This window comes from Camellia sinensis, chromosome 15 (assembly GCF_055761805.1).
Source record: "Camellia sinensis isolate YWXY chromosome 15, ASM5576180v1, whole genome shotgun sequence".
Classification (NCBI taxonomy): domain Eukaryota; kingdom Viridiplantae; phylum Streptophyta; class Magnoliopsida; order Ericales; family Theaceae; genus Camellia; species Camellia sinensis.
Genome location: NC_138975.1, coordinates 109,397,841 through 109,420,728, shown reverse-complemented (window position 1 = coordinate 109,420,728; position 22,888 = coordinate 109,397,841). Strand labels below are relative to the sequence as shown.

Here is a 22,888-nt window from a genome sequence, read left to right as displayed (position 1 = left end):
TTGTTTTTGTGGGGTGAAGAGAGGCCGGAGGTTGTGGTCAGCTTCCATGTCTGCAAGAGAGCCAAGAGCAACGTCTTCTTCAATGAAACAAGGACTTCTTGTGGCTATAGAGTCCATGAATGTGTTCTAATTGATGTGGGTTTTGCTTAGAGAGAGAGAGATGATGACTGAAACAAGGCCTTCTTGTGGCTGCTTTATTTCTTCTTCCTCCTCTCTGATTCTAATCTGCTTTTTTTTTTCTTTTTTTTTTTGAAATTTTGCCCCAAAACGACAGGGCACTGCAGGAAGTGTTGTCGGAAAGGACGGCAGAGGATCCGGAAAGGGGCTGACTTTTGATAAATGAGTTAAAATAGTGAAAAACTTGCCATTGCCTACTTAAAATCCTTGAGTACCTACACAAGTCAAAAAGGAAAATTGTTTTGACTATCACTTGACTAGGTTTGAAAGTTTTTTTTTTTTTTTATTTGACTAAATATATGTCACCACAGCTCTCTTGTACTGCTCATACAAAGAGAGCTAACTTTAGTATTGAGTGCCTGCAACGGGCACATTTACCAGTCACTATAACGTATAAAACTTTTGGCAGCTAATTATTTTGCTCTTTAAATGCTTTTAGTGACAATGATAAATTGGTCACTAAAAGCATCGCTAAAAGTACCTCTTGAAAAGTCCAAAATTAACTTTTAGAGACGAATTTTCAAAAGTGTCACTGAAAATGACAATTAACGATTAAATTTATATGGCCATAAAATGATTTTGCAGAACTAAACATTTTTCTCAAAATGTCCCCATTAATTTGCAAAAAGGAAAATAATGGCATTTTTAGCCACAATTATATTTGATCGCTAAAAGGCTAAAAGACAAATGACTCTCTACCACACATTTTCGTCGTTAAAAATCAAAGTTGGGAATTTTGTAACCATTTAATTTCATAACTAAAAATGCACAAAAATTAAATGTCATGCAATCATATAAAAAAAAAAAATTTGGCATCCACTCATCAAAGCACTCCTCCCAAACCATGAGTATATATAGAAAGTAAAATTCTACAAAAATCAAAACTCAAAGTTTTCAAATTCAAATCAAAGTAGTTCTGATTCTCAAATTTCAAATGAAGAATAGCAACAGTTTCTTTAAAAGAGAATCTCTCAAAATGTATCTTTATCAACTCCTTTGTATTCTTTCTCCTTCACATCCCTTTCAACTATCTTTGGCTTATTAGATGATGCCATACCTTAATAACAATAAATTGCAAATGTTAAAGGAATTATATTATAGAATAACTAGGAATTCGATTAAAGATGAACAAAACTGAAAGAATTGAGCTAGCACAAAAATGAAAGAAACATATCAGACCTGGGTAATTTCCATCCTAAGTGCCATTTTTTCTCCCTAAAAGTCTATAAATTTCCATCCTCAGATCTAGTTAAATCCATGAGATATGGTTCTATAAATTGATTTCCAGGTATCAGATGCGTCATCATTCATTTGCTATTAGGCCAATCCAAACTAGAAGTAGGTAAACATAAAATTAGAGTGCAAAAACAAAACTTTCCAGTATCATGAGCAGTAAAATCAGTGTCTACTCTCACAATACATCATTATCAGCAAGCATTCCAAGGATTAACAATCCCTATATTCTGGATTTGAATATGGTTATGTTCATGCTGATAAACACAACTCAAACTCACCCAAATAGAACATTTTCACTTTTCTATCAACTATTTTACTTCAAAAGCACTCACGATGGTTTTCAGTATTCTAAGATTGTTTAAGAAGTTTCTGGTGCTACTTTTTTAATTCAAATGAGTTGCTAAGCTAATGAGGGACCTTTCAAACTCCAGCACCATAAAGGAGAAGCAGGATCAGGACTCAACATAAAATAGGTATCAAGAATATTTGGAGAGAGTATTTGGGAAATAGTTATTTATTTGATGGGTAATTAAAATAAATTAAAAAAAAAAATATTTCTTGAATTTAACCCAAATCACATACCCAATCAATCATTCAACTCCATAACCCTTCCAAGAACCTATCACACTTCCATCTTAAAAAGTCATCCTCAAACTAACTAGCAATTCTAAAGCAAAACTGAAATTAAAAAAATCTATTAAAAACTCAATACTACTTGAAGGATCGAGAATACCTTGATAGAGAGTGAATCAACCAGCCAATATCTTCAAAGTTGCACTGTCCCATTTTATAGTGGCCAAACTCTGCAGATAAATGGCATGTTATCAATTTCCAGATAATTCAAGAATATCCCACATTAACACTGCAAAATTATCATATCACACCTAATATATAATAGTGTAAATTACCAAATGCTCAATGTAATAAATAAAAAAAATCCCAATAAACCTTAAGCATTTATTCAGTCAGTCATGGTGCAACAACATATAACATTTATCCAGTCAGTCATGCTACAATAACATTTGTCCCTGAAATTTTGTCCCCATAGATTTCTTGTCATGAAGCAAACCAAGAGAGGGGAGGGAAAGACAGAATTTTGCAGCAGCAGGGGCTGCTTTGGGAGGGCTGTAACGCCCTCAAAATTAACCCATTATATATCATTGACATTCATTATTTAAAGAAGACATTCTATTAATTCATTCATCAGAGTATTACAAAATAAAGCATTACATGTATCATCGAATAAAATGCCCTACTGGCTTACATCTTTCCAAGCCAACACTTGGATACAAAAATATGAGTTCTAACTCAATACAAGAAAAGCCCTAGGCTTGAATGTTTACATGTACTAATAATTTAAGACAGTTAACTAAAAGTAGTCTTCTTCAATCCAGAAGCCAAACCCTCCCAAGCTAATTCCTTGGAGGTAGTTTATCACCTGAACCTGAAAATGATGTTCCCATATAGGGTGAGCCACAGCCCAGTAGAAATATACTAAACCACATATAAGCAATGAATAAAGCAATAGCATTCAACAGATGGTTAACCAAAATAATCAATTACTTCATTTTACAGACTCATGACATTATTGCCAAAGATACGTTTTACTTTCCAGTGTTATCAACATGGCTCAGAACCTGGCCAAACTTATAACAGTGAATCACATATATCATATTCACATCCTTTCAATATTAACAACAAATGAGACTCAAGCTCAAATCAAACACTTCATACTTCCAGATTGATACACATTTTAGTGCTGTATCAATAAAACACTTCTATATAAATAAGCACACATAAAAGTGATGCTAATGGAGTCCATCCCCTATCTCCTCCCAAACAAAATCCGGTTTAGAGGTCCATCCCCTATCTTCCCCTAAACCGTGGAGTACATCCCCTATCTCCTCCCACACACAAACAATGTATGCAAATGCAATGCTCAATCAATACACGTATTTTCTGTATCAATGTCACAGTCAAAATTAATGACTTAACCAATGTGATTAGTTCCAGTTATTCCTAATCCACATGCAATGTCTACAACAATCACGACTATCCTCCACCGATAGCCCAAAACAATTATTTCTGAACTGAAAATAACTATGTCCACAATTCAATAGACAATGATTCAAATTATCCAATTATGCCATTTAATCAATGAATTCCCCAATTTCATGAATTTAACCATCTTTTCCCAATTCCATGAATTACTTATACAAATCAATTCAATAATTCAACTAAGGTTTTTCCCAAAATTTACCAAAGTATTCCCAACATATTAAAATACCAAAACTTAGAACATAACCTATAAAATGGAGTAGGAAATCCCTACCTCAAAGAAAACAACCCAAAAGGTGAAGAAAGAGATGAGTGCCCAAATACCAAAGTGCTCCAAATCGCCAAATGCTCAGATTAAATGGTAGCCCTTGCCTCACTCTATCTTTTATATGAAGGATCTAGGGTAGAAACACACCCTAAGTGGATCAAATCTAAGAAAGAAGGTGAGTAGGGAGAGAGAGAAGTCGGACCTAGGGTTTGGAATCAAAAGAAAATGAAAAAGACTGATCAAATCCCGCTGCTGTGTATATAAACTGGACAGGCTCGCTCGAGCGACCAGACACAGAGAAACTACGCTCGAGCCAAGGAAGCCTTGCTCGAGCCAACAACTCAAATGCTCGCTCGAGCGAAAGAAAGCTCGGTCGAGCGAAGAACTCAAACCCTCAGGTCTGAACCCAGACACACACTCGAGCGAAGGAACTATAGCTCGAGCGAAGGATGAACTAACTCGCTCGAGCGAAGAAAAGCTCGCTCGAGCCAAGAATGCACAGCTACAGGTCCAAATCAAACACTACCTCTCGCTCGAGCGAACAACTCCTCGCTCGAGCGAAGAACCAAAAACCTGGACAGCAACTCTTGGTTTCTAAACCCAACCAACCTGAAACAAACCTGCCCAAAACATCCTATAATCCCAAATGAAAAAATAAGGAATAACAACAACAACCATTATACAATGACAGAATCTACGGAACAGTCCGGATACAATAATTAAATGGGAAAAGACCGGGGTCGCTATAACCTCCCCCCCTTCAAAGAATTTCGTCCCCGAAATTAGGCACAAATTTGAAAACATGTTTTTTTTTTCTCAATACCCAAAGATAGTATATAACAATAATAAACAACTTGACCCAATACTGGTCACTTTATCTCTTTATCAAGAGGCATCCCACAATATATATAAAACAACATATATTTCAACCTGCACCACTATTATGCATTATTCCTTTCAATGTTAACAATTTCCATATCATATTCAACTGCATGATATATATACCACATCCAACAATGTAATCAACATATACAATGTTACACTAATCTTACTATAATGAAATTTACCAAAACATACTCAATGTTTTACAACTTAAGACATATGTAAAGCTCTTAAGTTCAACAATATAACAGAATCTAATTATAAGATTACAAATCAACAAACATGTCCGGATATTTCTCGCGGACTTCCAATTCACGTTCCCAAGTGGCTTCCTCCATTCCGTGGTGTTTCCACAAAACTTTGACCAAAGGGATGGTTTTGCCTCGCAAAACTTGATCCCGCCTATCCAAGACCCGAACCGGTCTCTCCTCATACGAAATATTCTCATCAACCACTAAATCGGTCCAATCCAACACATGTGATGGATCTGGCTCATACTTCCGAAGCATACTCACATGAAACACGTCATGTACTCCAGACAACTGCGGCGGCAAAGCTAAACGATAAGCAGCCTCGCCAATCCTCTCAAGGATCTCAAACGGACCAATGAATCGAGGGGACAACTTCCCACTCTTCCCAAACCTCATCAAACCCCGTTTAGGTGATATCTTCAGAAAGACATGATCACCCTCCACAAACACCAAGGGTCTCCTCCTACGGTCGGCATAAGATTTCTGACGACTCTGTGCTGTAACAAGTCTCTTACGGATAAGCTCAACTTTCTCCGTCGTTTCCCTCACCAACTCCAGACCCAACAGAGGTGCATCACCCACCTCAGCCCAACAAACAGGAGATCTACACGGTCGACCATACAAGGCCTCAAAAGGTGCCATACCAATACTAGACTGGAAACTGTTGTTATAGGCAAACTCCACCAACGGTAAGTGCCTCTCCCACGACCCACTAAAGTCTAGAACACAACCCCGTAGCATATCCTCAAGTATCTGAATAGTACGCTCGGACTGTCCATCAGTCTGAGGATGATAAGCCGTGCTAAAGGTCAACTTAGTGCCTAAGGCACTCTGCAAACTCTGCCACAACCTGGCAGTAAAACGAGGATCTCTATCTGAGACGATCGTCACTGGGACCCCGTGCAATCTCACTATGTCCCGAATATACAAGTCGGCAAGATGATCTACCGAATCTCTCACACGCATAGAAATAAAGTGCGCCGACTTAGTCAACCGATCTACAACCACCCAAATAGCATCACTACCCCGCTGAGTCCTCGGAAGACCCACAACGAAGTCCATAGTGACGTGTTCCCACTTCCACTCAGCAATAGGCAAGGGTTGCAATAAACCCGCTGGCCTCTGATGTTCAGCCTTCACTTGCTGACAAGTAAGGCACTTAGATACGAAAGTTGCCACATCTCTCTTCATACCCCGCCACCAGAACTGACGACCCAAATCCCGATACATCTTAGTGCCTCCCGGATGCACCGCAAGGCGTGAATGATGAAACTCTCGGAGTACCTCCTCTCGGCAAGACTCCGGCACAAACAGACGGTCACGGTATCTCACACTCAGGTCGGAAAATACCATCAAACCCTTCTCAACCTTCCCACCGGAAATCTTTTCACGGAGAGATTCTACCTCAAGGTCACCTCTCTGAGCCTCTAACACTCGAGTCACAAGTGTAGGCTGAACAACAACAGAAAACAAGACCGCAGCCTCAACGGATTCACCTAGAAATAAATCAAACTCTCCAAGTGCACCCAACATCTCCCACTCTCGGATGGCTATGCTAGCTATGTCACCAACAGGTTTCCTGCTAAGGGCATCGGCCACCACATTGGCCTTTCCCGGATGATAATGCAACTCAAAGTCATAATCCTCTATAAATTCCATCCACCTTCTCTGCCTCAAGTTCAAGTCTTTCTGAGTAAACAAATACTTCAGACTCTTATGATCCGAGAACACCTCGAACCTCTCACCATAAAGATAATGCCTCCAAATCTTCAAGGCAAATATCACAGCTGCTAACTCTAGATCATGTGTAGGGTAATTCTGCTCGTGAATTTTCAACTGACGAGAGCCATAGGCAACTACCTTCCCTTCTTGCATTAACACACAACCCAGACCCTCTCGTGAGGCGTCACAATAGACTGCATAACCCAACCCTCTCTGGAATAATCAATACTGGAGCGGTGGTCAGTCTAACTTTCAACTCCTGAAACGACTTTTCACAAGTCTCACTCCATACAAATTTGACTCCCTTCCGAGTCAGTCTAGTCAACGGTGATGCTAACCTGGAGAAATCTTTCACAAACCGACGGTAATACCCAGCTAATCCCAGAAAACTGCGGATCTCAAATACACTCTTAGGCTGTGCCCAATCCTGCACTGCCTCTACCTTGGATGTATCAACAGACACTCCTTCACCGGATACCACATGACCTAAGAATTTGACTTCCCTCAGTCAGAACTCACACTTCCCAAACTTGGCATACAGCTTATGGACTCTAAGTAACTCAAGCACCACCCTCAAGTGTGCCTCGTGCTCCTCCTCAGAAGGCGAATAGATAAGGATGTCGTCCACAAAAACGACTACAAACCGATCCAAGAATTCCCGAAAAATCCGGTTCATCAAGTCCATAAAGACTGCCGGTGCATTGGTGAGCCCGAATGGCATCACCAAAAACTCATAATGGCCATACCGCGTACGGAATGCCGTCTTCGGAATATCCTCTTCCCTGACCCTCAACTGGTGGTAACCCGATCTCAAGTCTATCTTAGAGAAACAACGGGAACCCTTCAACTGGTCAAACAGATCATCTATACGAGGCATAGGATACTTATTCTTAACCGTAGCCCGATTCAATTTCCGATAATCTATACAAAGTCTCAAAGCACCATCTTTCTTTTTAACAAAGAGGGCCGGTGCTCCCCACGGCGAAACGCTAGGACGTATAAAGCCCTTATCTAGCAACTCCTGGAGTTGGATCTTCAACTCAACTAACTCAGCTGGGGCAAAACGATAAGGTGCCATAGAAATCGGCGTCGTGCCAGGCACCAGGTCAATGGAGAACTCAATCTCTCGATGCGGTGGCAAACCAACAAGATCCTCGGGAAAAACATCCGAGTACTCACGAACCACCCTTGGCAACACAATCTGAGTCTCAACATCCTCACTAATCGACAGGTTAGCAAGTAGACCACTAAGCTCACTCCGTCCTCGTGGAACATACCCCGGTGGCAACACATCACCAACCCGGTCCCCCAGAAAATGAAAATACTCTCCGCTCACGGTACAACAAGTGACCCTCTGGCGGTAGCAATCAATAGCTGCCCGGTATGACGATAACCAGTCCATACCCAAAATAACATCGAAACCTCTCATAGGCATAACGACAAAGGAAAATGGAATTCTATGATAATCAACCTCTATATCACAACCCCTAACACCTTGTTTCAAAATCAATTCACCCCCAAGAGGTGACACTACACAAATAGGAGATGCTAGCTGTGCAAACTCCAACTCCAAAACAGATGCAAATGCAGCAGACACAAAGGAATGAGATGCACCCGTATCAATCAAAACATTAGCAACCGAGTTGCAAAACAAGAAGGTACCTCTCACAACTGATGGAGTCGGTACAAGATCCTGCGCGGTAACAGCGTACACGCGCCCAGACGACCTCTGATCAACCTGCTCAACCCTAGGAGCATAAGATTGCTGCACCGACTGAGACGATGAAGCCCCCTGATTGGCCTTTGAGGCCTGACCCGACTGAGCTGGCTGCTGACCCTGAATCGGCCTCAAACCAGATACACCAGGTGTGCCACCCAACTGTGGGCAATACCTCTTCATGTGCCCTGGCTGACCACACTGATAACACGAGAGTGGCTGACCTCTACCCTGACTCTGGCTCTGAGATCGAGCCGAAGAAGATGCTGCTCTCTGAACTCCTCCCCTCTGAGGACAAACTGGAGACTTGTGGCCCAGCTGGCCACACTTGAAACAGGTAATGTCTCCCTGACTGCCTTTCCCCGAACTAGCACTCGGTACAGGAAAAGTCGATCTAGCAAAGCTACCCTGAGACTGCTGGGGATTAAAACCCTTCTGTCTCCTACCATCACTCTGACTATCCTGACTCCTCTTGGAGCCCTTCTGCCCTTCCTCCTCCTCCTGCATCATGATCTCCATATGGGCTGCAGCATCAACCATACGCCCATAATCCCGAATCATAGTTCCCCCAACTCTCAGCTTGAGGCCACGCCTCAACTTCTTCTCAAACTCAATACAACGGCGTTCCTCAGACGCCACCAACTCAGGTGCAAACCTGGACAAACTAGTAAATGCAGCCTCAAATTCGGCCACTGAAGAACTCGCCTGCTTAAGCTGACAAAACTGGTCTCGCAGCTTCTCCCTGACTGCTGGAGATAAAAACTTCTCCTGGAAAGCATTCACAAAAGCCTCCCATGTACCTCCTATACGCCCCTTAGTAAACTTCCACCACTGACCTGCATCCCCCTTCAACTGGAAAGATGCCAAGGTCACTTTCAACCCCTCGTCTTCGATGCCAAGCATCTCAAACGTCTTCGTTGTCTGTTCGAGCCATTCATCTGCCTTAAGTGGCTCTTTAGGATCACCCACAAATTCATCCGGATTGGACCGGAAGAACTCCCTCTTCAGAAAGGAAGGTCCCACATCCGCAATACCAGCCTGAGCTTGATTCTCAGCTCTAAGAATGCCTACTGACTCCCTGAATGCCCCTGCTATCTCTCGGGCTAGAGCGCCCATAGCCTGCTGGCCTACTGGCTCGGCCACATTAGCCTGGCCAATTCCCTCTTGAACTGCCGGAATCTCTTCTGGCACAGGCAACTCCTGCCTACCCGGCCTACCACGCCTACCGCGTCCTCGTCCTCATCCTGACATCCTAATAAAGGAAACAAAGACATTAGCACATTAATAAATGTGCCGAAGCTAAACACTCACGTCCTAATTCAATGGACAACAATAATTCATTCCACGTAAGCACATAATCACATAAGCACCTACGAATTTCATTCCCGGATAATGATAGTCCCAAAGGGTTACTATAGTTCCGGTTGGAAGCAGCAGTGATCAAGTGCCTTTCCAACAAGACTACAAGAAACTCAATGGTCCAATCAACATCCTAGAAACTACATTCCATACCCACATAATCACATAAACATGTTATCACATAAGCATATAACATTACACTAAGTCTCTATCAAACGAGACGAACCCAATGTGATACTAATCACTTCCCACGTACCCAAAGTATTCAAACCCGGTACGCTCTGATACCAAGTTGTAACGCCCTCAAAATTAACCCATTATATATCATTGACATTCATTATTTAAAGAAGACATTCTATTAATTCATTCATCAGAGTATTACAAAATAAAGCATTACATGTATCATCGAATAAAATGCCCTACTGGCTTACATCTTTCCAAGCCAACACTTGGATACAAAAATATGAGTTCTAACTCAATACAAGAAAAGCCCTAGGCTTGAATGTTTACATGTACTAATAATTTAAGACAGTTAACTAAAAGTAGTCTTCTTCAATCCAGAAGCCAAACCCTCCCAAGCTAATTCCTTGGAGGTAGTTTATCACCTGAACCTGAAAATGATGTTCCCATATAGGGTGAGCCACAGCCCAGTAGAAATATACTAAACCACATATAAGCAATGAATAAAGCAATAGCATTCAACAGATGGTTAACCAAAATAATCAATTACTTCATTTTACAGACTCATGACATTATTGCCAAAGATACGTTTTACTTTCCAGTTTTATCAACATGGCTCAGAACCTGGCCAAACTTATAACAGTGAATCACATATATCATATTCACATCCTTCCAATATTAACAACAAATGAGACTCAAGCTCAAATCAAACACTTCATACTTCCAGATTGATACACATTTTAGTGCTGTATCAATAAAACACTTCTATATAAATAAGCACACATAAAAGTGATGCTAATGGAGTCCATCCCCTATCTCCTCCCAAACAAAATCCGGTTTAGAGGTCCATCCCCTATCTTCCCCTAAACCGTGGAGTACATCCCCTATCTCCTCCCACACACAAACAATGTATGCAAATGCAATGCTCAATCAATACACGTATTTTCTGTATCAATGTCACAGTCAAAATTAATGACTTAACCAATGTGATTAGTTCCAGTTATTCCTAATCCACATGCAATGTCTACAACAATCACGACTATCCTCCACCGATAGCCCAAAACAGTTATTTCTAAACTGAAAATAACTATGTCCACAATTCAATAGACAATGATTCAAATTATCCAATTATGCCATTTAATCAATGAATTCCCCAATTTCATGAATTTAACCATCTTTTCCCAATTCCATGAATTACTTATACAAATCAATTCAATAATTCAACTAAGGTTTTTCCCAAAATTTACCAAAGTATTCCCAACATATTAAAATACCAAAACTTAGAACATAACCTATAAAATGGAGTAGGAAATCCCTACCTCAAAGAAAACAACCCAAAAGGTGAAGAAAGAGATGAGTGCCCAAATACCAAAGTGCTCCAAATCGCCAAATGCTCAGATTAAATGGTAGCCCTTGCCTCACTCTATCTTTTATATGAAGGATCTAGGGTAGAAACACACCCTAAGTGGATCAAATCTAAGAAAGAAGGTGAGTAGGGAGAGAGAGAAGTCGGACCTAGGGTTTGGAATCAAAAGAAAATGAAAAAGACTGATCAAATCCCGCTGCTGTGTATATAAACTGGACAGGCTCGCTCGAGCGACCAGACACAGAGAAACTACGCTCGAGCCAAGGAAGCCTTGCTCGAGCCAACAACTCAAATGCTCGCTCGAGCGAAAGAAAGCTCGGTCGAGCGAAGAACTCAAACCCTCAGGTCTGAACCCAGACACACGCTCGAGCGAAGGAACTATAGCTCGAGCGAAGGATGAACTAACTCGCTCGAGCGAAGAAAAGCTCGCTCGAGCCAAGAATGCACAGCTACAGGTCCAAATCAAACACTACCTCTCGCTCGAGCGAACAACTCCTCGCTCGAGCGAAGAACCAAAAACCTGGACAGCAACTCTTGGTTTCTAAACCCAACCAACCTGAAACAAACCTGCCCAAAACATCCTATAATCCCAAATGAGAAAATAAGGAATAACAACAACAACCATTATACAATGACAGAATCTACGGAACAGTCCGGATACAATAATTAAATGGGAAAAGACCGGGGTCGCTATAAGGGCTTTTAGCCTTTGTTTGTTCCTCAAACATCAAACAAAAAAGAGAAATCAATAGTCTATATTCACTGGGGCCTGACCCACATCTCACTAGCTTTAAATCCATACCACTCACGTTCAAGTTAAGATTCAAAATAAATTTTCATGGTTAATAGCATTTTTGTTCATTACCTTGGCCATCTACAAACGCCAGTAATTATTGTATATGCAGATATACAAAGCACAATGGATGTGTTTGGAAGTCAAGATTCACGATTTGACAACCACGAAATATATATTATAAACACACGCAAACAAACAAAGATATTAAGAAAATGTTCAAGTAAAGGAATGAAATAACTAAAATCACAACATAATTGACTTCAGAAAAGTTTAATAGGGAAAAAATTGGATAATTCTCAACTCCTTTTGAAATTTGGAATCACAGAAACAATCCTCAATTTTTCAGGATCCTAAACCTCAGACTAACAGGCTGGTAATGGCTCATGTCCTAAACCTCAAGAAACAGTCCTCAATTTTTTACGAGCATGGAATTATTCAAAGAATATGAAACCCATGCAAATGTAAGAAAGACACTCACGTTTTCTTCATTTGGGCCATTTCAGCATAGTGTTTCTTAGCAAACATCTTACTCTTGATACCCAAAGACTGCTCAATTCAAATTGAAGCACAAATTAAAACTTCCAAGCAAAATTTCATAAATATATAAATCAGAAGAGATAAAAGTAGAGAAATTGAACCTTCTGAGAAATCTAAGATTGCTTGTGAACCTTGCGAGCCTCTTTCTTGTGTTTGCACTTGAAGTGATCATGGCGATAGCCATGTCTCTTCCTGTGAAGCTCTATTTAATCTCCTTGAGGCTTAACAAATCATTTATCAAACAAAAACAACAATCAAATCAGTACGTATTCAATTAAGATCAATATCAACAATATACAACTACCAAACACCAAAAAAAAAAAAAAACAAACAAACAAACAAATTTTTAAGCTGATAAGGGCCAGAAATGAGAAACAGTAAAGCAGCAAAAACTAGTAGTGGTCCACTTAACCAAATCACCATAAATAACACTAACCACGCATTAAGTTTTCTAAGATCGATCTTCTTCAATAATCACTGTACATCTCATAGGGATTGCTTCAATCGGTTCAATTCAGATAACATTTGTAAGGAAACTCTTTAATCTAAGGCAATTAATAAAATAGTATCTATCACACAGATACAGGAAAAATTCAACAAACTCTATCAATTGGCTACCAAATATGGTCTCAAAAAATTGGACGAAATCAAGTATTGCAATGGACTTTTTGGTACCATATGACAGTAAGCCTAGAAACAGAATCAACTAAATAAATAATAAATAAATAAATAAGCCTTTGAAAAAATAGGAAACCATTTGTTGCATGTGCACAAGCCACCAAATGTGTTTTGTGTTAACTTTAAAAGAATTAGAAAACACAAGTACTACCGCTCAACTCCTGTCCGTTTTACAGGAACAAGATCAAAACTCGCAAGAAATCACAAACAACCTCAAAACTGATAATGATTAATACCTGAGCATCAGTGACCTTGAACACACGCTTCAAGGAAAGTTGATGCTTCTCCAAACACGAGTTGAAACATAAATTAGCTTCTGAAATGCCTGCACTGGAGACACTAACAATGGTCAAGCTCCAAAACTCCATTCAAAATCCTAAAGGAGCCTACCAGATAAAATATCATAGAAAGAAGAAACAAAACCACAAGCAACCCACCCGGCATTGCTCTATGTCACCATCACGGTTGCCAGTTTCAAGCCTTTGCATGAAAATTCGCCTACCAATCTAAAGAGCCAACAAGTGAAACACCGTTTGAGAAAAATAAAACAAAGCTTTATTTTCAAATAAATCTGTTATCGTTCAAACTCTTTGATATAGACACACACAACTAATATATAAGTTAACTGATATATAACAATACCTCCATATTCAAAATTTCAAAGAGAGAGGAATCAATATTTCAATAACAAAGCACAGTCAATGAAAATGAAAATCATCAAAATTCCATATCAATGATGCAGACTCTGTTCAATGAAATATACTCACCTCAATCATAGGATTGAAGCTAAAATAACCCCATATAACAGCGAAAAAAGTTTATTATCAACAGATTATATAATAAATAAAGTCATCACTGAAATTAACAAATCTTCATCTGGAAACATACATATTCAACACCAAAACTATATCTAAAATAATTTAAATGCACAAAATCGAAACCTCAATTTTTGAAATGAACAGATTTCAAGATAATTTGAACTTCTTCCTGGGTGAAATTTTATTCAACTTAATACTATCAAAAATTGCTAGAAAAAACCTAAAATCACTCAAATGGAGAGAGAGAGAGAGAGAGAGAGATAAGGAAACCCTAGGTTTTGATACAAGATGATAATGAGAGATCCGTCCATGACAATGTGTAGGCCAATCGAACAAAAACATGAACTACTTATTGTGTTCTTCATAGATCTACAATATATATATATATATATATGTATGTATAGGTAGAAAGATAGAAGAGAGAGACTCACCAAATCTGCAAAAAATTTGAAGAAGAAGAAGAAGATAGATCTACTGTGGATTGAAACTTGTAGATCTCAAATCTGAGTTGGAATGAAGATCTGCAATAGAGAGAGGGAAGATCTGCAATGGAGCTCGAGATAGAGAGAGAAGTTTCTTTGATGATGAGAGAGCATTCCATTGAGCATCGTATTTGCAAAAGTGAAAAAAAAAAAAAAAAATGTGTATTTGCATCTAGGGGAGATTTGTAATTTCCCATTATTGGGTCCGTAAATGCCAATAATGTATTCTCAACCAAATTTATTGGTCTAAAAAAGTGACGTAAATATTGCCCAAGTGCAAAAGCGAGAATATCAATAGTCATTTTTGAAATCTTATAAGTAAATTATCATAAGTTTAAATTTGTCCCTAAAACATTATTTTTAGGGACCAAATTCAACTAGTCTCTAAAACACTAATTTCTTGTAGTGAGTAAGCTACAGCAATGAAAAACCCCGTTACCATATCTTCAAGTTGTAGCAACAGTTTGAAATAGGGACAAATTTAGCAATGGCTTCTTAACAGCTGATTAAAATTAGGCTGTTATTCTCACTTTTTCCTGCTTATGTAGCCTTTTCCTACATGCTTATTAAAACAAGCACTTCATTTTAAACCTTCCAAAAGTTTGAAATCACGACAAATTTGCATTTCCATAATAACAGTAAAACCCATGAAACCATAATTAGATGGTACATTATACAAACTTGTCACAGTACAAAAACAGACAAAAGGATCCAATAGCATCCTCATAACACCATAATCTCTACCTATGTACATCCAAAATCTTATCATAGTATAAAAGTATTATACAACAACCTCCATGAGAAAAAAAAGAAGATCAAATTGAGGAACTGAAGACCGTAAGAAGATGCTACGGATACGGATACGGGATACGGGTACGATACGATACGGATACGGCGATACGACAAAATTCGAAAAAGTAGGATACGGATACGGCGGGGATACGTTCATAAAAAATATTTTTTTCACAATTTTTAGTAATGTAGCATACACAAAAATAAAACTTCAACAATTTTTAGTAATGCAACATACATAAAATAAAACTTCAACAATTTTTAGTAATGTAGCATACATAAACTTCCCGTACCCGAACTCATTTCCTAAAATTTATGGTAAACAAATAAAACAAAGCATTAATGTAACATCACCTATAACAACCATAATGCATCACCCATAACAAAAAATTCATCAATTCAATTAAATTTCAACAATTTCAACAATATAGCATCACCCATAACATAACAACCATAATGCAATTCAATCCCCATAATTTGAATAATTTAAATTAAGGGGGAAAAAATTTACAAAGTTCATTTATTTATCAATAAGTTTATTTATTTATTTATTAATAAGTTTTTTTCACCTTATTTGATTTATTAATAAGTTTATAAAGTTTATAATTTTATAAGTTGACAAAGTTTATTTTTAATAAGTTTATTTATTTATTTATTAATAAGTTTTTTTACCTTATTTGATTTATTAATAAGTTTATAAAGTTTATAATTTTATAAGTTTACAAAGTTTATTTTTAATAAGTTTATTTATTTGTTTGTTTTATCAAGATTCAAGTAATAGTACATACAAAAAAAATTAATAAGTTTATTTATTTATTTATTTATTTAATCAAGATTCAAGTAATAGTAATAAGTTTATTTATTTATTTATTTAATTAGGATTCAAGTAATAGTAATAAGTTTATTTATTTATTTATTTGATTTATTTTTTTTTATTTATAGAGTACACATACAAAAAATTAAAAAAAAATAAAATAAAAATAAATATGCAAACAAAGACGAGACAACATAGATAAGGGAGAGGGAGAGAGAGATCGACCAAGAGGGGGGGGAGATGCGATCAAAATCTGTCCATCTCCAACCAGACACAGACAGATCGAGCGAGAGGGAGAGAGAGAGAGAGAGAGTTCATGAGATCGAGTGAGACGCAGATAGAGGGAGCGAAAGGGAGAGAAAGAGGGACGAACCTGATCGACGATCGTGGAGCTCCTGTTCGCGAACCTGATCGACGACCGTCGAGCTGCTGTTCGAGATCGAGTGAGAGGCAGACCGTGGAACTCCTCCTCCTCCTCCTCCTTCGCGGCTGTTGTTCGAGTTCGACCTAGGTCAAGGTAAGTTTGATTATTATTATTTTTTTTTTTGTGTTTTATTTTATCCTATTTTCATATTTTATACTTTGACCCCATTTTAAGTTTTTTAAATTATTTTTTTGCCCCGTCGTATCCATACCGTATCTCGACCATATCCTCGCATATCCTAGAGGTATCCGAAATTCAAAAATTAAAAAAAAAAAATTGGACACTTCATTTTCCGTATTTGATACGTATCCCGCCGTATCGGGCGCGTATCCGTATCCGATACGTATCCGATACGCGTACGGGAGCCACTTCGGAGTATCCGTGCTTCATAGGATGCTTCTATATTGGCTTAATCCCTGCAACATTAATGAAAATGAAACCTATAAAGGATTTTAATTTTCATAATACATAAATGAAGGTTTACTTAATCATATGCAATTCCAAGAGATGCCATTGTCCATTAAGATATTGAATTTTCTGCAATCATGGTCTCATAATATAGCCATGCAAACAGAAATATGTAAAACTTATTCTTTAATCAGAAGGCAATCAAGCAATATCATGTTGACAGGGGCATGAAATTAAGAAAGAAACAAATCTGGAAACAATGTAGTTCATGATAGATCTCAAGCATATTACACAACCAAAATTAAAACAAAGGCAAAAAGTAAATTTAATAGTTTATTATAATTAACGTAACGCTTTTCTTTTTCACCAATTTCTTTTTTTGAAAAACAGATATATCTTATGCCAAACCAGTTTGGTAATCAATACCGGGGTGTAGAAGTTAATCCAGAGAAGAATTTAGCTCAAAGTATGAGTCACAGAAGTATTTGAATTTGAGGCCATGCTACCAACAATCTATCAGACCCTCAGGTTGCATCAATAGATAAAGAACGAGAACAGTTCTCAACTCATGTTCAAAACTGCTTCAAATTTGGGTGAATTGATTCAATACGCAACTGAGATCACTAATTTCTCAATTTTTATTCCTCTTCAAAGAAATTAAGATAAAATCTATTGTATAATAAATAGTTTCAAATAATACACTGTTTATTTTTAATGTCGCCTATGTAAACTGTTGACAAAATGATAATTTTTTCACACTTCAAACTTTTAACTATACTTTTTATTCTTGTATAAATGCCTAAATGAATGATTTAATAATAACTGAACTAACATTTACACCTTAAATATGGTATCTGAAAGTCATTGACATGCTACAGTATTTGTGTTGCTCGGGTGGTTGGTGTTGGCAGTGTAGTTGGAACTTGGAGTTGTTGTCAATGTCCATCTCTACAGTGTTCTCCACTGCTGTGGCTCCATTGGGAACTTAGAAGAGGCACAGAATAATCAAACCTTTCCTAAAGGAAAATTACTGAAGATAATATAGCAAATAAGATTGATAAAGTAATAAAATAAACTCAGAAATTACAAGAAAATTACAATTCAAGCAGGGAGATCAATAGCAAATGATCACTGCATCAGATTGCTATCATTAAAACAAATATTCCATTTTGCTTTAAGCACATGAGCCAGGTGAGATGGAAAATTAGCAACGGAAAATACACTCGTGTTGAAATAAATGACTTGAATAAGCCTGCATAGCTTTCCAACATAAATGAGGTTGAATTTCGCTACATGAACATACCTATTTGTATGCAGCTCAACAACAGCAACCATTCTGTGGTTGAAGTCTCCCATTTGGGCTTAGCCCTGAAACAGCCAAGAGAAAATATTACCTTCATGGAGAATGATATCAATATAGAATTAAAATGCATTAAGAAGTAAAAGTATTAAATATGGGGTGGCCTGTGCAGGACTACCTTCTGTTCTGCTTTGATGCTGATTAGATACAGTGAGTAGTGTCTCATTAGATGTCACTAGAGCTCAATAGCCAACAGCTTCATAATTGATGCACATTAAAACCTTCAGATTCATGCATTAAGAAGTAAAAGCATTAAATATGGGGCGGCCCGGGCAGGACTACGTTCCATTCTGCTGTGATGTTGATTAGATGCAATGAGAAGTGTCTCATTAGATGCCACTAGAGCTCAATAGCCAACAGCTCCATACTTGATGCACCTTAAAATCTTCAGATTTGATGCACTTATTGTGATCATTCTCTCCTTGCACGTGAAAATTCATATCTAATTGTTAGCATAAGAAGACCTCTTCCTAGGATCATTAGCACAGCTTCTTGGAAGCTTTTTCTTTATTAATTTCTTGTCTCTGATGCCATCATATAGAAGTTCATATGCATAATATATTATATGACTCTTCTTCAACAAATCTTCCACAACAATCTTTGGTGCTGCTACCTCCTTTTTATCAGCCTCAAAAATAGTGTTCACAATATCTGGTACAATACCCTTGCGCACCATAAGGTGTACTATACCAACCGCCTCACGTACTTTATGCTTCAGACACAGGGAATTTATTACACGTCCAAAGGTTGTCAAAGCTGGAATGAACCCCTTCTCAATCTTATCAAGAAGAAATTTGTACCCAGAATCAACATTATCAGTTTTGCAAAAGCCATCAATCATGACACGGTAAGTGTAATTATCAGGGGGGCAGCCATTGTCAATCATCTCATGAAATAGCTTTTGTGACATATCCATTTGTAGCTTCTCGGAAAATGCATGTATCATAATATTGTATGTTGCTGTTGTATGCATAAATTTATATTGTTGTTCCATTCTTCTAAACAGCTCGTAGGCTCCAACCACATCCCTATTCTCATAAAACCCACTGATCAGTGTGCCAAAACTAACAACATCTGGGGACATACCCTTGTTTTCCATTTCCTCAAGCAAACTCAAAGCTTCTACTAATTTTCGAGCTTTGCAAAGGCTTTCTATAAGGATGTTATAGGTGATAATGTTAGGAACACACCCCTTCTCCAGCATTGCTGTGAAAGCTTCCAAAACGTCATCAGATTTTGCAGTTTTGCAGAGGCCATTCAACACGGAGTTATAAGTAATCACATCGGGAATAACACCATTGTCCCACATGCCATTGAGCATCTCAATTGCATTGTCCATCTTTAACTGTTTACAGTAACCATCAATCAGTGTGTTGAAGGTAAAAATGTCAGGAAGGAACCCTTTGGCCATAGCATCATTCATGAGATTATGGGCATCTAATACGCAACCCATCTTGCACAACCCATTTATAACTAAATTGTAAGTCCATATATCAGGATTGCAACCATTTTCTGGCATCTCATTCATCAGCTCAAGGGCTTGTAAGATTAGTCCCCCTTGTGACAACCCTTTAATTAATGTATTGTAGATTATAATATTAGGCTTCAACCCTTTCCTCAATGCTTCATTAAACACACTCATTGCCCTGTCTATGTCACCATCCTGGCATAAACCATTAATTAAGGAGCAGTATGTAAATTTATCGGGCAGAAACCCCTTGAAAACTGCATCATTAAGAATCCTATATGCATTTTGTATCATACCCAGTTTGCAATATCCATCAATTATGATATTGTAAGTGAAAGCATCAGGCTCAAACCCTTCATTCACCATTCTTTGCAAACAGTTCTCAGCTTCTGCAACCCTAAAGTTTTTGGACAAGCCACAAATAAGTGTGTTATAAGTAACAACATCAGGACTTAAACCTTCTCTCATCAAACTATCCACCATGCTAGAAGCCTCCTTGAGAAGGCCTTTTCTGCAAAGGCCTTGAATGAAAATATTGAAAGTAAACAAATTAGGGGACACCCCCCTTTTCAGAACCTTGTTCAGGAGTTTTTCACTTTCTTGAACATCTCCCTTCTTGCTAAGTGTGTGCATAAGCTTATTGAATGTGGTAATACTAGGACAAATTCCATTCCTAAGCATTTCATCAAACAATTCGTATGCCTCAACTCGGAAATTCTCTTCATAAAATCCACTTGCTACTGTGCAGTATGCAACTGCATTGAGTTCACACCCATGGGAAGGGATGTTTTTTAGGAGCCTCAAGGCAGTATGTGGCCTACGCGTCCTGCAAAAAGATTTTATCCTAATTGTAAATGTGTACACGTCAGGAACAACCTTCTTATCTCTCATTCTCATATAAACTTTGTGGGCTTGATTAAAATACCCATATTCAACCAAGATATTCATGATTGCATTATACGATTGAACAGACGGGTCGCAATTGTAAAAATCCATTCTCTCAAACACATCAACTGCTTCTTGAACGTTCCCCTTTCTACCGTAACTCCTCATTGCTCCAATATACACTCCTTCCAACAAACTATTCTCTACATTCATTCTCAATTCCGCAAGGACACGTTCCATTGCCTCGAATTCCCCATGAAAACCAAGCTTCTCAATCATGCATTTATAAGTTAATAAATTGTGCCTAAACCCTTCTTCATTTCTCACTGAATTGAACATTTCTAGTGCCCTCAGTGGGTTTTTCTGATATTTTACCACGGCGGCTACATGTTTAGGAAGTAAAGTAGAACTCATCCCAAAACTACAATTTAATCAACAGTACAGCTAAAACCCATCAATCCAGTAGAACTAATAGATCTTTTGCAACCCTCTTTTCACTATTTATCTTACAACAAACTCAAATGCTAGAGCCAGAAAAAGAGAACCCAGCAGAGAAAACTAATCAATTACAGCTTATATAGCTTCAATTCAATGATAAAATGCCCAAATCAAAAAAAAAAACAAGCATTCAATGATAAATCTTGTGAAAGCATAAATCTGAACTGACTTACAATTTGCAACATCTTCTTCAACACCGCTGGTAGTGAGCAAAACAATTTGCAAAGGTGACAATATGAACTCAGCGTCTACTTCTCCATCTCTGTCATCAGATCCGACACCATTCTCAGATTTCCAGTGTTTTGGAAGCAAAACTAAGGTTTTTTGGGGGTAAAAATAAAAATTAGGGCTTATGCTTGTGTTATCTCAAGTTCAGTTCTGAAACTAGTAAATTTGCTGTGCCATGAACCGTTGAAGGGTTGATCTTGTATCTCTCTCTCTCTCTCTCTCTTATGGTGGCTTAAAGCTCTACTATGGCAGTATTTTTTATTTTTTAAAAAAAAATTAAATAAAGAGCATACCACTTAAACTAAGTACACATTATAATATTAATTTTATTATTTTTTTTATTTCTATTTATTTAAATTGTACACATATCGTATGTGCCACTCACTGGTATAAATATATATATATATATATATATGTGTGTTTTTAAGTTGAGTGCTGATACGCATCTAATTTTTTTTTTGTATCTCTTATTTTTTTAATTCTTATCAATTTTTGAATCTCTTATTTTTTTTTAATTCTTATCAATTTTAGCTTTTATTTGGGAAGATGGGTTGGGTTAGCTTGGGTTGGATTTGAAATTATTTTAGTTACAAAAAAAATAAAATAAATTTTTTAGCTCAATAATACAAAATATCATATCTAACCTATAATTATTACATATTTTCTCTTACAAAAATCAAAAAATCAAAAAATTCTTTCCAAATGAGATTTTTTAATTCCAGATTAAAATAGTCAAAAAGTCAACCCACTTAATAATATTTTTTTTAAGACTCTACTTAATATTAATTTTCTCCATATTCACAATATCATCACACTCAAATACAAATTCACCTAATTTTGCATATCATCTTTTTTTCTTCTCTCAATAAATGATGAACAATTGAAAGATAGTGAAGAATAACAAACAATTGAGAAACGGATCAACTGTCTCTCTTTTGTCATTCTCTCATAAACAATGGTATCTTTTTCCTTGTCACTACGAACGACGTATCTCCATCAGAAATCTCATTGACGATCTATTTCATCTTTATCCTTTAACACCCCATCATATCTTATTTTTTGTGTGTTTATTTTTGGGTAAAACCCTTGATACAGGGGGTTTTAGAAGAAAAAACATAAATAGAGAAAAAAAATCTTATAAAATGGAATCGTTCAGTATTCAAATGCTGAACAAAATGTTTATGTTTAGCATTATATTTCTGAATTAAATGTTTTCATTCAGCACTGCATTACTGAACAGAACCTTAACAATCGGCAAACTAGTACGAACCAAAAATGACCCAAAATCGTAAATGTAAGATAGATAAACTTATCAATGCAATGCCAACCTCATCAAAGTTGTTGTCATTGTCTTTCATTACTCTATAGGTATCAACGAAAGGTGAAAACGACCATAAATGAAGAAACTCGGAGTTTATAATATGATTGTTTGCATCGTTAACTGATTTGGAATACTGAACACATTTGAAACTACTGAACAAAAC

At 37.4% G+C, this 22,888-nt stretch overlaps 1 protein-coding gene across 41 annotated transcripts; it reads right to left on the bottom strand.

Moving 5' to 3' along the window:
* Positions 1–1,009: 1,009 nt before the first annotated feature.
* LOC114306118 (Pentatricopeptide repeat (PPR) superfamily protein) lies at positions 1,010–21,636 on the bottom strand. 41 transcript variants are annotated; one of them, XM_082908784.1, is made up of 11 exons: positions 18,444–21,636; positions 18,269–18,333; positions 17,806–17,995; positions 14,477–16,973; positions 13,665–13,733; positions 13,464–13,557; positions 12,651–12,770; positions 12,491–12,558; positions 2,147–2,216; positions 1,357–1,509; positions 1,010–1,234 (listed from the first exon to the last, which is right to left on the bottom strand). In XM_082908784.1, exon 1 carries the CDS (start codon positions 21,090–21,092, stop codon positions 18,768–18,770), a length of 2,325 nt encoding a protein of 774 aa, XP_082764910.1. In that variant the 5' UTR covers positions 21,093–21,636; the 3' UTR covers positions 1,010–1,234; positions 1,357–1,509; positions 2,147–2,216; positions 12,491–12,558; positions 12,651–12,770; positions 13,464–13,557; positions 13,665–13,733; positions 14,477–16,973; positions 17,806–17,995; positions 18,269–18,333; positions 18,444–18,767. The 41 variants fall into 41 exon arrangements, 36 of the variants coding, with proteins under 36 accessions (XP_082764910.1, XP_082764911.1, XP_082764909.1 ...); XM_082908785.1 differs by having other exon boundaries at positions 1,357–1,447; XM_082908783.1 differs by lacking the exon at positions 1,357–1,509 and having other exon boundaries at positions 14,477–14,588; positions 15,321–16,640.
* Between the last annotated feature and the right edge of the window lie 1,252 nt (positions 21,637–22,888).